General features: G+C 38.9%; 1 protein-coding gene across 1 annotated transcript; it reads right to left on the bottom strand.

Moving 5' to 3' along the window:
* Positions 1 to 788: 788 nt before the first annotated feature.
* On the bottom strand, positions 789 to 16756 carry LOC132257070 (apolipophorins). Its single transcript, XM_059753780.1, has 14 exons — positions 16494 to 16756; positions 14531 to 15319; positions 13026 to 13915; positions 11393 to 12310; positions 10408 to 10938; positions 9370 to 9807; positions 7993 to 9252; positions 7225 to 7521; positions 6669 to 7140; positions 6033 to 6490; positions 4915 to 5583; positions 4000 to 4616; positions 1552 to 3673; positions 789 to 1395 (listed from the first exon to the last, which is right to left on the bottom strand). The coding sequence occupies exons 1-14, from the start codon at positions 16564 to 16566 to the stop codon at positions 919 to 921; spliced, it is 10011 nt and encodes a 3336-aa protein (XP_059609763.1). The 5' UTR covers positions 16567 to 16756; the 3' UTR covers positions 789 to 918.
* Between the last annotated feature and the right edge of the window lie 96 nt (positions 16757 to 16852).

Genomic DNA, 16852 nt, shown 5'->3' with positions numbered 1-16852 from the left:
ATAATTTTTACAGTGCTTAAAAAGCAAATCAAAATGCTTACTCTTTAAACTGTCAGTTCTTATGATAATTAAAATTTTAAAGCCGAGCACGCCTGTATACTAAAGCATTGAAAATGTCATTTTTAAAAGATATGATGCCGGAATTCTTCGACAAGGAACTTAGCGTGCATTGAATATGGTGATTTAAAAAGAGTATTTCATGAGTGAATTTCTCTTTTTTTAACACGAGGGAAAACTATCTGTAATTTTGCTTTGTCATAATAAAAAGTTCTTGTCTATGAGATTAATATACATATATTAAACATACAATCGTTCAAAATATTTCTACTGAAATTGTACATTGTTCCCAACGGTAAATTGTAATATAATTAGTTAGGAAAGTGGAGGTTTGTCATTGCTAGAATATGTTTTCAATAAAACATAATTTTGTATTACGAATCCGCAAAGAAAATCATAGAATACCATCTAAAACCGAACATTTGATCTTATATCAGATTTTGCTTTTTGCGATTTGGCAGTTATGTAGGCTTCCTCATTTATTTTACATAATAAAATAAAGATGATCTATGTATGGTTACCGATAATAAAAACTGAAAGTTAACTTATACAATTTCCCTTTGAACTCTTTTAGACTGAACTATTGAGCTCGGGCCTTCATTCCATTTTTATTTCATGGTTTCTTACCATTGTATGTATCCACTCATTTTTGTCTGTTGAGTCTCTTTGTTTTCTGGTCTGCTCATAAGACCATACTGGATAATTCGACTAGCAATATATTAAGCCTCTAATTTTATAATGTCATTATTTTAGTTGAGTATGAGCATACAAATGATCACATCAACTTCATTATATTTTCTGAGTTTAGGATCACAACTTAACAAAAAGATATTTTTGGGTTTATCTTTCCATTAAAACAATCTATCCTTTAGCCATTCTTGTGACTTGCTTAAGCACCTTCACCTCAGATACGATGCATTTTTCTTCGGCGTGTAATCCGTATTCTGTCCGACATTCACATTCCATGTGCATCTCATGACGGGCCGTGTTATCTGCTACTGCTGTGGCTACAGCACTCACGAACTGTTTCTTTTGCTTAGTCCCTTGATAGTTGTTTAGTATGAACACGAACCCGTTGGCATCTTGTACAAGCTGCATACCTAGATCTTCTGTATATCGAATAGCTTTACGCCATGCCGTTTGTCCGGGGTTGACGCGCTTTTTAGCAACCTCCATGTTGATCACTGTACGTGAACTGAAGCCCACAATATCTTTAGCCATTACATTACGGACGTCTTTTCCTATAATTGTGAAGTCGGCAACGGGTGTTAATAGATGGAGTTGGATTCCACGCCTTTTTACTTGAGAATTGGCAAATGTCGCAGTGAGCATTTTGCTCTGAAACGATAAGGGAAATAATGTAAATATCCGAGTCCGAGTGTGTGTGTGTGTGTGTAACGAGTAAAATTTCTTAAATTACATATCAATAGGTATATAATTAGGAACTGTATTTGCATCACAGCTACGAAAATATTGTCTGTTTATTTTACTCACTGGATTTGACGAATAAGATAGTGAATCCGAGCGTACTGCAAAGATAATCTTGGCGGCTTTAGCGCGGAAGGGATAGGCCATGGCTTCTTGGAAAGCCCTTGCATCCGACGAGAGCCCCAAATCATTTATTAGACTCTCCGTGGCATTAATCCATGAGTTAATTATCTCATCTACTTGATCATGACCTGTATGCAGATGCCAATCACATCGTGGAGTAGTTGCGTCCTCTCGTGGTGTCGATAATTTACCATGTACGTCTAGTTTTCCATTATGTGTAAAAAGACTTGGATAGCGCTGATGGTTTTGGAAACCAATCACAGCAATATTTACATCGGCTATATCAAAGGCTCGAAGTTCCTTACGCAGTTCTACTGTAAGCTGATGTGCGAATTCTGTCAGTAGATGAGGCTGGCTCGTGTCTATCACCAAAACGACATCGGCTTGTTTAGTTGGCGCACGTGTACTAAATTGTTGGCCAGGTTTACGATTTTCCGAACATTGCAAACATTTATCCGGTATACTCAAAGGCAGTCCATTCAAGCGAGCTGCACTCACATATGCACTAACAATATTGCACGCGGCTTGGGTCTTCTGTGCCGCCGGAGCGTCCATCACAGCATGTTCACAAGCCTCATGGAAATTCGTCGGATCAAGAATGAAGTTTGCTATTCTTAGGTTTGTTTCGCCAGTAAACAAACTTGTACACGGTTCGCTAGAGACGTGGTGGCCATGCTCGTGTTTTGCATCGACAGGTTGACACGTACCAAGGCTGTAAGAATTGCCAAAATCTGCGTAATTGCTGGCTTGGATACCTGAGGGTAATTGGAAATCGTCCTGCGGTTCACCATTACCATTACCTAACCATCCACGCAAGCGATTGTGATAAAAGCCGTTTACACTGATGTGGCAGATTACAAGATCTGTGGTACACATAACTTCAGCTCCAAAGTTTGTCAGTAGTGTAACAGTGTAATACCGGCGCCATACGTGAAGGTCGCCTTGGTGTATAGGTAAATCCGCAGGTTTATCGTTCATTTTTACAGCACCGCCAACTGTTAGTTGCACAGTTGTGTCGGTTTGTAATAGAGTCACAGCCGTCATGTGACCATTTGTGAGTGTGGCCAGTACTGTAAAGTTACCGTGGAGAGCATCACGTGCAAGTATGTATGTACAAGAGCCTGGGAATGTAAAGTGACGTCCGTCAAATGTAAACACATGCTGCCCATCCACTACATGTCCTACAAGAGGGAAGGGTGGCAGCAAGTTCAGGTTTACTCGGCCGCCAGGAGTGACTACATCAAGGAGATCACGTATGCTTGGGAGTGGCTCATGGCGCAAATATTTCAAAGCAGATATTTTAATAGAAGATACGTAAGGCACGCGTCGAAGCACATCCAGTGAAAATGGCAAAGTCACGCCTTCTGGTGTTACATTGAGTGCACTTGTAACATCGCTAGGTTGACTCCTCACTATGTGTATTATAGCTTTCATCGCTATCACACCTTTTGCGTACATATCCCTGAGCATTTCTAGATCGTTCACTTCGCCGTGCTGTAGTTTCTTTTCAATGTACGTTACTATACTCTCAATGAAGACATATACCTCGCTGTTAGGCACAGTGTCACGTACCACAGTGCGGAATTCGTGTAGCAAACTTATCACCTGTTCTGGGATATTATATTCCGCAAATAGCGCATTCCATTTTTCTTTCAGCCCATTCACACCCGGCAGTGAAGCCATGTAGTCTAGAATTAATCTCTGGATATCCATAACTTCGCGTTTTACATTACTTAATAACTCTGTTAAGCCCCGCACCAACTGAGCCACGGTTTCAGTGCTTATTTTTGCTATTTTGTTGAAGTCCTCCTCATAGTCCTTCAGAGTCTTCGTGATACGCTCTAGTACGCTAGACACTAGTTGAACTGTCTCCAAGTAGACAACTTGCAAGAGGTCTTCAACAGCTGTGTACCACTCTACCAGTGATGGCAGAATGCGTTCATTAAATATATCCATACTGCTTCCGTAAAACGACAATGAAACTTCCTTGAGTTTTTGTAAATTTTGCCAAGCTACTTGAAAGACGTCGGCAAGTGCTTTGGAAATCACTCCGTAGACGCGAGCACTGGTAAAAAAGAAGAAAATTGATTAAAAAAAAATTGATTTACCACATTCTGCTCCATATAACAATTCGTTTTTTTCTTTAACATTTAATATATTCTGTTTTTATTGTCAATACTAAGTTTTGCTTTGAGATCTTTAAGCGGAATATTTTATGGAGCAATATTTTATTATTCGTCATTTTGTCCCAAAGTAAAATCCAACAAATGTCCCTCTAGCTAAGTTGTATTCAAGTCTAGTTGTATCCAAATTATAATTATTTGTAGTTCATTTACGTAAATTCGCGCACCTAAGAAATGCAATTATATTTTAAGTGAGTTGTTTACTTACACGACTTCAATTACTGGCTTAATTGAAGGATCTTTTTCCAGCTCATTTACTATGCTCGAAATCTCGTGCTTGAACTTCTGGACGACTTGGTTAAGATCGGGAATGGATTTCTGCACGCTGCCAATTTGATTTAGTATGCGCTTCTTCGCATTTGCGAAGTGTGTTTCTATTTCCTTCTTAGCTGTCCTAAAATCTTCACGTATTGTTTCCTGCATACTTTGTAGAAACAGTTTCATTTTATCTCTGTTCATTTGGTAGGACGAAGCAAGGAAGTGCTGTTGATCCAATGTTACTTGACCCACGAAAATATCTCCCTGATGACCTTTTACTGTTAAACTCGCTAAACGACTGATGGCAAACTCACCGGTTATATTAATGAGTTTATCCCTACTCAAACTCACCTTGGCCTCAGTGAGGCCAATTGCAGTAGCATGTAAATTGATAGGCGTAGATTTGATTGGTTGAAGCGTGGCTGATGCTGTTAGTCGATTACTGTCTTCTAACTTGGCAGTTGCAACAAACATATCTTCATCCAGAACTGTCATGCGGGCTTCCAAGTCGGTGGGCGTGACATAAAACAATGCAGAGCCGCTTACACCAGCGAAGTTAACACCACCCTAAAATATTATCTGTTTTTAGAACGTAAGTTCGTCAATATAATAAAAAAAACAAAAATAATCGGTATATACAATACCGGTACTCAAGTGGCACCTAATCATTACATTATATATATTATGTTATCCACACACGCGACCGAGTTATGAAAAGTTGCACAGCCAACTCATAACTCTAATGAATTGAAATACAAAATCTGTGACATCAGTTGCATTTCAAATCAAAGTTTTCGTGACGATTAGCTAAATTTTAATAATTTTACGTAGAATTTCGCGAATAAATAGGAAATTTCTCCGTTACCTGGAAACTGGCGGCTCGTTTTTCCGGTGCCATAGCGGCGTGGACTGATAATTGATAGTCGAGTCCTTGTTTGGAAGTGAGTGATAAGTCCGTAGTAACGTTGAAAGCATGTTTTTTCCCCGTGTTAATTACTTTAGCTGCTAACACTATTTGATTGTCATGTGTTTTGAAAATGTCAAAAATGAGATTAACATCTGCCTGAAGTTGCACCATATCCAATTTTCCTTTTGCAGAAGCAGTAAGATTCCTGGACACCGCAGGATGGGTAAGCGTAATTGAACTTTCGAAGGTCGCAGAGCCCTCACGCGGCTCTGCTGTCAGCGCTCTGAGTCCCACGTGCATTGCCTCGTGCGGCTTATTCTTCTTGTCCAGATGCAAATTCGCTGATATATCCCATATACCGAAGAAGCTTTCGGGTCGTTGGAAGACGCCTTCAAGGGCAATAGTACGCTCCGGAAGACCCACAATTATACCTGCACTGCGTGAATGCAAATACATCGAGTATTGATACTTGGGTTTGTCCTGTGCCTGTAAATGCATCTCAATAGTGTGATCCAGTTCCACTCCCGTGCGATTTGTCTCTGCTTTCAATCCAAACTCGTGAGAATAGCCGAGTTTTCGGAGATCAATTGATACCAAGACTTGATGACGGAAGTTGTCCAGGTCAGACTATATTATTAAAAAAAAATACTTTTAGCTCTAATTTAACTAATGTAGCTTTCGGATACATATTAAATTAAGCACTTTTGTTAAATGAAAAATGCCATAACCTCTTTATGAGTGAAATGCAAAATTCGTAGAAAAATTTTAAAATAAAATATAGGGCAGTTTAAAGCCATTCAACAGATAACTTAAGCAAAAATTGGGCTGTGCATTTTAGTTAATATACCCTAAACAGGACATAATTAAAGAGTACAAGCAGTCACTTTATAAAAAATCGAGTAAGGTTTTCATGAAAAAGTTGTGATTTGTCTCATAAATTAAGCCAGAGTGTAAAACGAATTCTCCAATATTATGCTAGAAGTAAGTAATTCGATATTTGTCCTGCATTAATCGGGATATGTCACGATAGTGGTTTCATATTTCTCTCTGAGGAAATTATTGGTATAAATAAGTACCTGGAAAATAGTTGATTGCACATCCAAATTAATACACTGTCGTTGCTTTTCACATGCTGTGTGTTTGAGTTGTATATTCTTATCGGTCAGTTTAAATTCACCCACAATACTCTTTGGTCCAAGCTGTGCATTTACGATGAATGACACTCCTGTTTCCTGATTTTCAACCTCCGTTAGTGTGTGGTGGATGAATTTTAGATGGGCCGCACTTTCTGTTTCCATGTAATTCACATTCCCCTTCGCTTCAAACACAGTAAAAGTGCGATTTTGATCTACTGTGTAATCTGCAATACCTGTAAGCACTGTTTTGCCATCATTTGTGGCAATTATTTCAACACCTTTAGTTCCACCTTGATGTTTACTTTTAAGCTCCACGTATGACTTCTTCAGGTTAAACTTGGGCGCATTGATATTTGCGCGTGCAAAAAAGTTATCAATTGATGTCACCGATATCTCACCTGAAAAAAGAAACAGTTTGAATGAAATATAGAAACCTCTTTAGATAATAGTATTTCATTCAAAATAATTCTGCTCATTCACAATATTCTACGAAGTTTTTTAAACAATTTCTCGTGAGTAGCTTCACTGTCTGTTAAATACACTAATACTATGTTTTCACCCTAAAGATTAGCATACCTGACATATCAACATTGTATTCCATTAAATTTGTGACTTTGACTTTGCCATTATATTTCTGTTCACCTACTCGCGCAAAGCCTGCGTAAAATTTGACTTCTTGCTTAGGGTACACCAGCACTAGATCCACCGATGGATTGACGTCTGAGAGTACGAGTGCGCTATTCAGCCCATATTTATGTTCGTTGATTGTCAAATCTGTAGAAGTGATAACGGTGCCCTCAGTAGTTCTAGATGCCTTAACGTTTGCAACAACACTTGAGACATGTTCATAAGGCGTATCAAGGATCAAGTGTAGGTCAACTTCACGGCTTTCACTACGCTTTAATGAACCGCGTGCGTGAATCTTCTTATCCTTAGCGTATGCTAGTACTGCGTCTGTGCTGCATTTACTCGTTTGCCCATCCAGAGATTCGTGATTATATGAAAGCGAAACTGATACAGGATCACGTTCATGCAATTTTAAATCTATCTGCAAAGTTAAAAGCATGTGTATGTAGATACTTTTTGTTTCCTAAGTACATTTTTCTGTCAACTTGTCGTGCAAATATTTTACCTTTACATTCGCATGATCCTCGTTCGCGACTCCTGCCAAACTCATGCCGGATTCTTTACCATCTGCAACAACACTTATGTTCCATTTAGTGTCATACACACCATTATCCACTTGCGGACTAAGAAAGCTGCCTGAAGACTTCACTTCTATGGTGCGTGTCACGTTGCCATTGGAGTGTCCTGAGAGAAATATGTCGTACTCGCTTGCTTTGGCACGACCGCCAATTACGTAACGTCCAACCACTTGAAAATCACCGTCCTTATCCGATTTCACGGCCACATTGAAGTTTGCGTGATCCTGGGTTAGAAATTGCAAACTAGATTGAATAAATTGCGAAAAATATAACGAATTATTTCTAAAATTCATCCTTCCTACACATATGTATGTACATAATAGTGATCTGAGTAATTGAAAGAATTGCTGCGTGCGCGCAATATATATGTACTACATATATTAGTGTACATATATTACATATATATACCTACATATATTAGTGTGTGATAAATTAGAGTTTATTTTGGACTATTTATTACTAAGTATCGAGAATATTTTCACGAGTGATCATGGGAGAAAGTTTTTTTTTTAATTATTGCATATTTTCAAATTTCACCATTCAGCCCATTTATATATTTCATAAATGATTTGCTCCATAACTCTTTACGGTTTACTATTTAAGTATACCTGATAGACATCAATAGACGAGCTCAGTACTATACAAAGTACTAGTTACTATATGAAATTCTTATCCTTGCAATAAGTGTAACTTACTTGCGAGTAATCAGGAACTCTCAGTGTCACTTTGAGCGATCTGGTAAACAGACTACCATTCATGATCAAGTCTCCATCTATGCTCCTGAAATTTCCTTTGGCTGACTTGTGATTCACATCCAATTTTACTGTTACATCTTGTCCGTTGAGATTTTTATATGTGATTGTATGCTTTGTTTGGAATAATTTTTGAGTCCACTTGCTATTCACCAGTTGAGAATTGATTGCTAATGATCGGGTTTTATCGCTTGGAAGTCGGTCGCTAAACAGAATGTCACAACTTCCACGTACATTTTCACCCTGGGATTTTAATTCGCGATTGACTGATCCACTCAGTTTGCGACCTGTAGGAAGGGTAACATCCACTGCACCTGTTATCACTCCATCTGTCGCTTTGCCATCCATCGATCCCTTGACATTGCATACGTACCGCTCCGTCAGTACCTCAATGTCGTTGTGACTACTGAATGATTGTGCGTTCGCATGATTGTGTGAATCTACGCGAATAGCACGTTTCCCATCATATATTACCTCTGTAGCTACATTGTATGTGGGCGCCTCAATGGTAAATGTGGACAATATCTTAATCGCTTTTGCCAATTTTTTCACGTCAAGATTTAATGTTGCCGTGCCATTTCCCCCAGTTGCTGAAAAGTCACCTGTAGCTTCTAATATCTCCTTAATTGCAATCTGTAAATCTCCACTCTGACTGCTACCTTGCCGTTTAAGTTTTCCCCTAAATGTTACTATATCAGTTTTTCCCAATGACAATGAGCCCTCTGTGTTGCCGCCTTGTGGCTTCAATTTTAATTCAAATTTAATCAAGTATGTCTGCTGTTTATGGCCAAACTGCGCCTTCGCATCTAGAACTACATCCGCCTCCTGCATAGAAATCTTGTGGCCGAGCACACCGTTTGCTTCCATATTAAGACCTGTACTCGTGGATAAGCGATTTGAGTACTTTGACGCGTTCTCCTGTACCACACGTCGAGCGGTAATACTCAAATTACGACGGTTAATGGACCCGGTGATTGTTACGGAGTAGTCACCTTTGGTTTTCTCGTTTAGCAATACGTGTAATTCCGTAGACATTTCTCGTGGGCCATATTCTAAGCTTATGTTCCATTTGAGCAACGAATTTGCTTTAAAATCACCATTCAAGTGTGTCTTTAGTGATATTTGGCTCAGCTCCAGCTCATTGGCAAAGGAAAGCTCTTCTAGGTGATATTTCACCTGCAGATGACGCCATTGTTGCTTTATCTGTACAGAAAGAAGATAATTTGTTACTAAGCAATTATGATTCTGCAGGAAAATGTTTGATTAACTAATATTTGTCAATGTGATTATCAAATACTCAGGTTATTGTAATAATCTCACCTTCACATGCTGACTATCTGTAGGATTTCTTCCGTAATCTAATTCCAAATGGTTAAGTAAATCATTTGGTTCATATGACATCTTGTACACCACCTTCGTATACCATCCACCTTTTGCTTCCATGTTGAAATTTAAACGTGGACCATCTATCTGCAATGCGCCCGTCACAGTAGTGATGTCGCTATTATGTGTTACCTTCAGGTCCATGTCAAAGGCCATGCCCTTTTGTGTCACACTTCCATAAACAACCACAGGGTGCTTTGTAAAGTATCCGCCATTTAACTTCAGGTTGCGCAAATCGTATTTTGTTGTGCCCTCTTGGTCGAACACTCCTATCGTTCCATCAACACTATAGCCCAGCGCGTTATTATTGTTTGGAGTTGTAAGTTGTAGAATTGGCTTATACTCGCGTTTGGCGATGTCTTTAGTGAATCCAACCTATTAGAATAGAAAAAAAATGTGAGAAAGCATATTTCACATAAGAAAAACTAACTCTAAACTTGACGCATTTTTGACTGTCGGGAGAAAGCAATTTAAGGGGCACAATGTATTTTATGAACATGTCACTAATGTCTTTAAAATCAATCCAGTGAAATAAAGTCGTATTGATTCAGAACAAATTGCTAGTCTAAAATTTTTCAGAGTTTTTATCCACAGACGAATATCGTTGCATTACTTAAGATAGTAGCTTATTTTAGACAGGTCGGCAGTGAAGTCGGCGGCAGCCGCAGTCGCGGAGGAGGAGAAAATAAATTTATTATTATTATTATACATACAGTCCATATCGGACTAGACTTGAGATAAATGCTGCATTGATTTTAAATCCGTCACGGCATAATGAGGCTCATTGTTCTCTATCTACATTTTGTGCAAGAAAAGTATTTTCCGTCAAATAGAGTAATTTTAGTGTAATCCCATTGCTACTAGTTCTAGAGGAATTTCGCTTCAGATCTTTCTGCAGTTACAGATGAAGGAATATAAATTACAATTCAAAGGTACTATCAATAAGTGTTCAAAAGTTTTATAATTTGTATTTACCTTCGCCTCGTACTTGTTACTTTGGTCGTTTGCTATTGCGTAGAGTGCAACTTCTTTTTCATTATTCACTAATCCAGCTTCAGCAAATAGATGTCGATATGAAGACTCAAGTTCAGCACGAACATATATATTAGGTTTAGTGGCTGATTCCACCAAAAATGTTACGGAACGCTTATCTGTTGAATTTGGAGTGTCAAACGCAAATCTGAGGAACTGCTTATCATCGCTGCGTTCACTGTGTGTGACTGCAAAGTGGTAATGGCTATCTACCTCCAGCCACACACTCACACGATTGGCGCCATTAAATGGAAACGGAGCTACACCAGCGTTGCCTGGAATTGTCACATTGTAGTCAGTACAGAATGTGACGCCTGTGTATCTATGAAGCTGATCAAAACAGCCGCTGAAAGCATAACGCTTTGATGTGAAGCGTAGTGGCAGGGAGACACTCTGGTGACCACGTTCTCGTTGATAAAATACAACATCGTGATTTAGACTGAAAATCTCTTGCTTTTTGCGTGGCATCATAACCTAGAAATAAAAAATAGCAGTATTAGTACTACGCACAACTGTATCACAAAACGTTTCCTTTTTAATTTTATATTTCTTGAAAAAAAAAAGATAAGCTCTGATAGATATTCGGTAATGCTTAAACTGCTAGGCTGGGTTACTATGAAGCTTCATCTGATGACTTATTTTCATCGCAATCAGTAATAAAAATGGCATATGAAAAACCATAGATTATTAGTTAAAAAAAACTTACGTTTAAAGTTTCACGCGTTCAAAGTTCAGATAACTTCTGTTGTTTGAAGTATACTGTTATAGAATTTTACAAAATATCTTTTAAGCAAGCCTCTAGATAATCAGTTTCGCACAAGATATGCCCCGCTTCCAAACGCAGCGAAATGAGGATGAAGTCATTATGAAATTGAATATTTTCTCGTATTCAAGAGTTTTTTTTGCATTTGGTATATTATTGACTCACTTTAATGTCCGCACCTCGGGGACTGTTCAGCACAGCAACACGTACATCTGAAGCTGTGCTTGAGTGTAGGCTTCCTTCAACTTGTAGACCTGCTGTTACACTGAAAGCATCCACAACCATGGAACCGGCCATAGCAACATTGGCAGAAGGCACTAGGCGAAGCTGCACAGGAGCCTTTGTTGAGCCATGAAACAATTCTCGCAAATTTATTGAACCGCTAGCCTCCAGACCCACGACACCCGTGGCGTGACCTGCCAGACGCAGTGGTAGCCCACCAGCTGTGGGATAACTAAGCTCACCATCCACAAAAAGCGCATGTGCTTGGAAATTGTGATGGAACTTGTTGGCTCCATCTAAGAGATCGTTCAGTATTCGCGTAATGAATGCATTCACTGATTCTGGCGTAACGGGAAAGTCATCGCCTAGCGATAGGAAGAGCATCTCATTACCCAGGAACTTAATACTGACATCAAGGTCCAAATCAGGTGAAGTCACATCATTAGGTAGTTGGAGATTTTTGGCAAAGCCTTTTACATCGTCTTTCACGTCGCGACGAACCCTTGTAGCATTCCTAAGTTTCCTAAGAGTACTTTTGAAGTAGTCGAAGAGTTGTTGTGGTGACTTTGACATGAGTATTCCTCGCGGACCAAGATAGTTCTCTATTACTTTCTCTAGGTTTCCTTGGCGCACAGTGGCGTCGAAGAGGTTAAATGAATTGCCGAAGAGCTCTCCAGTGGCATTCATATATAGTGAACGCGGTAAGAAACTACCATGCGAGTAGATCACACCGGCATCGACACTGGCACCTAGTCCAAGACTATCCACTGCGTAACTGAACTCACGTGCATGTGAGAAACGTCGAAGATCAAAAGGAAAGTGACGTTGAGTCTGAATACGTCCAAGCACACTGCGCATCATCTAAAAAAGTGAAAGAAAGAAAAATAACAATTACTTGTATGTAACTTTGGAAATAATTCCATAGAACTTAACTTAAGGGTTTTGTTCTTTAAAGCGATGAAAAAAAAAAAATTAATAATACCTCAATATTGTGTGTACCTGTATACAAATTCAAAATTATTATTTATATTTACAGTCATGCTACTTAATTGATTACAGCATCGTTTTGAACTTAAATGTACCCATTGTACTTTCCCCATTCTACTGTTTGTTTGTATTCGCCACAATTTGATTACAGTGTAGAAATGCAACTGTCCATGAATCCAATTTTTCTCAAGAAAATAAAATCTGTGATGAGAGACAGTTGAATCACCAATCACATCAAGACTATACATCAGACTTCAAATATTCCACAAAGTAATATGTGTTTCGACTGTTACTACATTAAAAGACCTAAACAATGTGCTTTGGAAGCTTGCGAAATTGCTTTGCCCTTGAGGTTCAGTTTTCAGTTGAAAATGGTTAAAGCGGCAGACACTGGCTTAAAAACTCTGCATACTGAATGAAAACTTAAAGTGGCACACAGAAACAGGTTTAAATGTTTTAGAATAGTATATATATTCTAGTAGTGAATTGTTATGATTTTTGAAACAAAATTGAAGAGATAACCATATCAGGCTCTCACTGATAAGACATACATGATAACAAGTATGTTAATGGTACATAATATTCTCACCTGGCGGCTAGGGTCCGTGCTAGATCTTACTGCTGCAAGATGACTGTTTATAAAAGCACCTACTTGTTGAACTTTTTCACCATCCAGCAATGTTTGCAATCGCTTCACTATATCATTTGTAGGACAGTGTGTCAAAGCAAGGTAAGCTTCAATTCTCAACTCTGGGTCCAGTTTCATGTCCTCCAATAAATTCAATAAAGCATCAGTAGCATGACAAATGCCCGTAAGTGCTTGCACGGCGGCCACCCGAAGTCTCATTTTTGTATCCTTATTAGCACAAGACACAACACTATCTAGAAGCTTCTTGCCAAGATTTCCATGCGTGTTTCTCGCCCCTTTAAGAGCTGCCATCGCCATGTCTTCATCGCGGCGCTTTCTTAGATTACACTGGTGTAAATGTCCCGTAAAGCGATCAAGAGAACGATCAAGCATGTCATCTGTACAGCCAAACTGTTCACAGTATTTTCTGACCAGTGTTCCAGTGGTCATTAAAGCTTCTGGCAGTAAGTGAGGTGTATTGGGTGTAAGCTTTATTACAGACTGCAGTGTATCACGATTTAAAGTTGTCACAAGACTCATACTAAGCAGGGCAATACGCTGTTCAGCAGTCGAGAATTGGCGTGACTGCATCAAATCTATAATAGCTTCTACGGAGTCTCCAGTTGCTGTCCGAAATAGGGCATCCAGGTAAACTTTCCGTGCTAAGTCGCTACGCTCATGCAAGGATTTAGTAGTTATCGTATGAAATGTAGTCTTTATGTCATTTTTCGACGCATCACGAAGCAATCGAACAAGATCTACAAATTGAGCCGTAGCATTCTTGCTTACACCTTCGGCCATATTATTCACAGTATCTCGTACAGCATCACGTAGTGATTGCGCTGATGCACCTATAATAGGCAATAATAATTAAAAATTGTGGATGGGCACAAATTATGTTTGTGATTATACGTCAAAGCAGCTATATTTACTAAAGTTTTATATAAAAAATTATGGTTGTTCAGCAAAACTTGTCTCGAGTATTTCCTCATATTTAGAAGGCATTGTCCCTTAATGGGACGTTGAAGCCATATAAGTTAGTAAATGATCTCTGCTGTAAGAGCTGAATCTGACTCGAAATAAGCATTGCTATGCGAAAAATTTGAGCGATTTTAGATAATTTGATAGTATGTTATATGCCGTGCAGAAATAAGAACTCTGCGCATTAGTCTATTTTACTGTAAAATGCATATATCATTAGAAAGAGTATCAACTGATTCAAAATCAGCAAACTTTGTATTAATATAAATACACTGTACTGCTACAAATACAACTGCCTTAAACGTTACAATAAAAACGAGGAGTTCAATAATCCAAAGTCTTATACAGGCGCCTTGGCAAATTAGATTATAACTTCAAAAGATATTCAAGTCTCGAATCAGTTAGAGAAACTGAAATTTATGTATATGGACTGTAAACATTTATGGGGATGTGAGTTTTAGTGCAGTGTAATAGTTTTATCTTACCACCGCCATTACGGGGTGTCTCAAACGTCACGCCTCGCTTCACTACTGCCGCTTGTAAGTTATCAAGGGTTCCTTTCTTTGTATTCGTTAGTGATAACTTTGTTGCCACCTTAGCGCGGACACCCGCTGTATTTGTCGCAAATGCAAGGAAGCGATACTCCTCACTTACTGTTGCTTGTTGCACTACGCCATTTTTCAGCCTAACCTCACTATTGTAGTCACCACTCAAGCTTGGTGTGCTTTTGATAGCACTTGCTTCGTTGAATACACTTCCGGTGAGAGTATGACCCAGAATTTCGCGATCACTGCATTGGTTTAGGTTTCTCGCTCTGTTTACTATGAACTGACCGCCAGTTTGAGTAACGCTCACTATGCTTGGACAACGCCCGAAAAGATCCACATCTGTTACGGCTCCTTCACCTCCATTCACAAATGACGACGCCACGGCGCGTTTTAGGTTGAGAGAAAATGGCGAGTCCGTCTCGTGAGCGCATAGTGAAGGGCTGCCCAGCGCAAAACGAGTCGGGAGAGCTAATTGAGCAGCGAGATCAGGTGGCGTGAAACGTTTTTCATCAGCTCCTTGTAGAACAATTTTCGCCAAGCTCACAAAAAATGTGCAACGGTCCTGGGCAAACACCTTTGCCTCCGCCTCGTAACGCAAGCGTGTCTCCTGACCATCCACGCCTGCCAGTAGTACTGTAGCCACAGATTCAACATTGTATGTGTAGGTATGACCAGGCTGTAATTTTACCGGGTTTCCGGTTGATAAGCACTCAAGGTGGCATTTGTCTGAAATGAAAAAAGGGTAAACAGTCTGTTTTGTATTGGTTTGAATTTCAACAGTAACTGAGTATTTGTTTGTTTAAACGCGCGCTTAATATTATCCATAATTTAGGGTACATATCTCTTTACTTTCCAAAAATAGTAAAGAGATATTTGCGTACAGAAATATGTTAAATGAGACTAATTCAGAATTTTTGTCTGAAGATCTGCAAACTATGTTGCACGAGCAGGAAGGAAATACACGATATGCGTGGTGAAAAAAGAGATGACCTCTATCAATTTTCGGATGACAAATACTGTGTTTTCAACATTAAAATCAAATGTTTGGTAAGCGGAGTAATAATCCACAACCGTGAAAATAAACCTGTCCTGAATATTTTATCTAATGAAAAAAACTTAGTTCATCAATGAGATTTCAGTGCTATCTAAGTAAGTGGTGGATCGTAGGGTCGAAGTATTATATCCATTACGTCAAATGCTTGAGTAAAGCCCTAACATTTCCATCTCTCATTTGTACTGTGTCGTTTGCTCAGCAGTGACATTCGTCTTTGCCAGTCTTCCTCCGCTGAAACACACTTCCTTACAATTCAGTCTCATGTACAGAGTGTAACAGCTCAAAATTCAGGAATCTTTTGAAATGCATTTTAACTACATAGCGCCTCTGATTGTCAACAATCTTTGCGGGAATAGTTTACACTTTTGAGACAAAGAGAAATTAGGGCATTTTTTCTTTCTTTTTAATTAATGTAGCCATATGTCTTAAACGCAAATCCTTCCAGATCCACTTCTATCACGAAACATATAAGTAAGTATTTATATTGGATTGTATTAAAGTAAATTTTGTGCTATAGTTTAGCTGCTTCCAATTCATTTTTTGTCATATAACATGGAGATTAGGCAGCGTTACATTATTTATTAAAGCTATAACGCTTCAATCGCCACACACTCTTAGGTTTTGACGATGTCTCCTTGTTTTGAAATTTAGAATAAAAATAAATTTAACTTTACAACTTCAATATACTGAGTATTGAAGGATTTTACTGTTGTTTTGTTCGGGAGCATAAAATCAACATTAAGATGGCGATGGACGAAAATAAGTTATCTCTAACTAACTAACTCGGTAACATTCGAAATCAGAAAGCACGAACGACAAAGTTAGCGACATAGCATTCGTACTCACCCTTAACAGCAGCTGAAGCCACTAAAACAGCCAAGAGGTTTACCACGAACAGTATAATGGCTCCTCGTGCCATATTTTTGCCCTGAAAACCTAACAACTGGTCCAAACTATTTATTCACTGTATTTTTAACTTATAAATTCTCTGGGTACTCATGTCACATGTACTATAACTCAACACCACTGACTGTATTATAACAGTCTCTACACAACCACTTCGCGCCACGACTCAACGATCAACTGAATGGTGAATCCAATGAACGACTGTAACTGGAAGTGGGCTAAAGGTATCAAAACGTCCTTATTAACTTTCTCTGTTGGGATAAATTGTCTTCCCACTCCATCGTTTCCGAATAGTCATT

This window comes from Phlebotomus argentipes, unplaced genomic scaffold (genome assembly GCF_947086385.1).
Source record: "Phlebotomus argentipes unplaced genomic scaffold, Phlebotomus argentipes genome assembly contig_75, whole genome shotgun sequence".
Taxonomy (NCBI): Eukaryota; Metazoa; Arthropoda; class Insecta; order Diptera; family Psychodidae; genus Phlebotomus; species Phlebotomus argentipes.
This window is presented reverse-complemented; position numbering and strand designations above follow the sequence as displayed.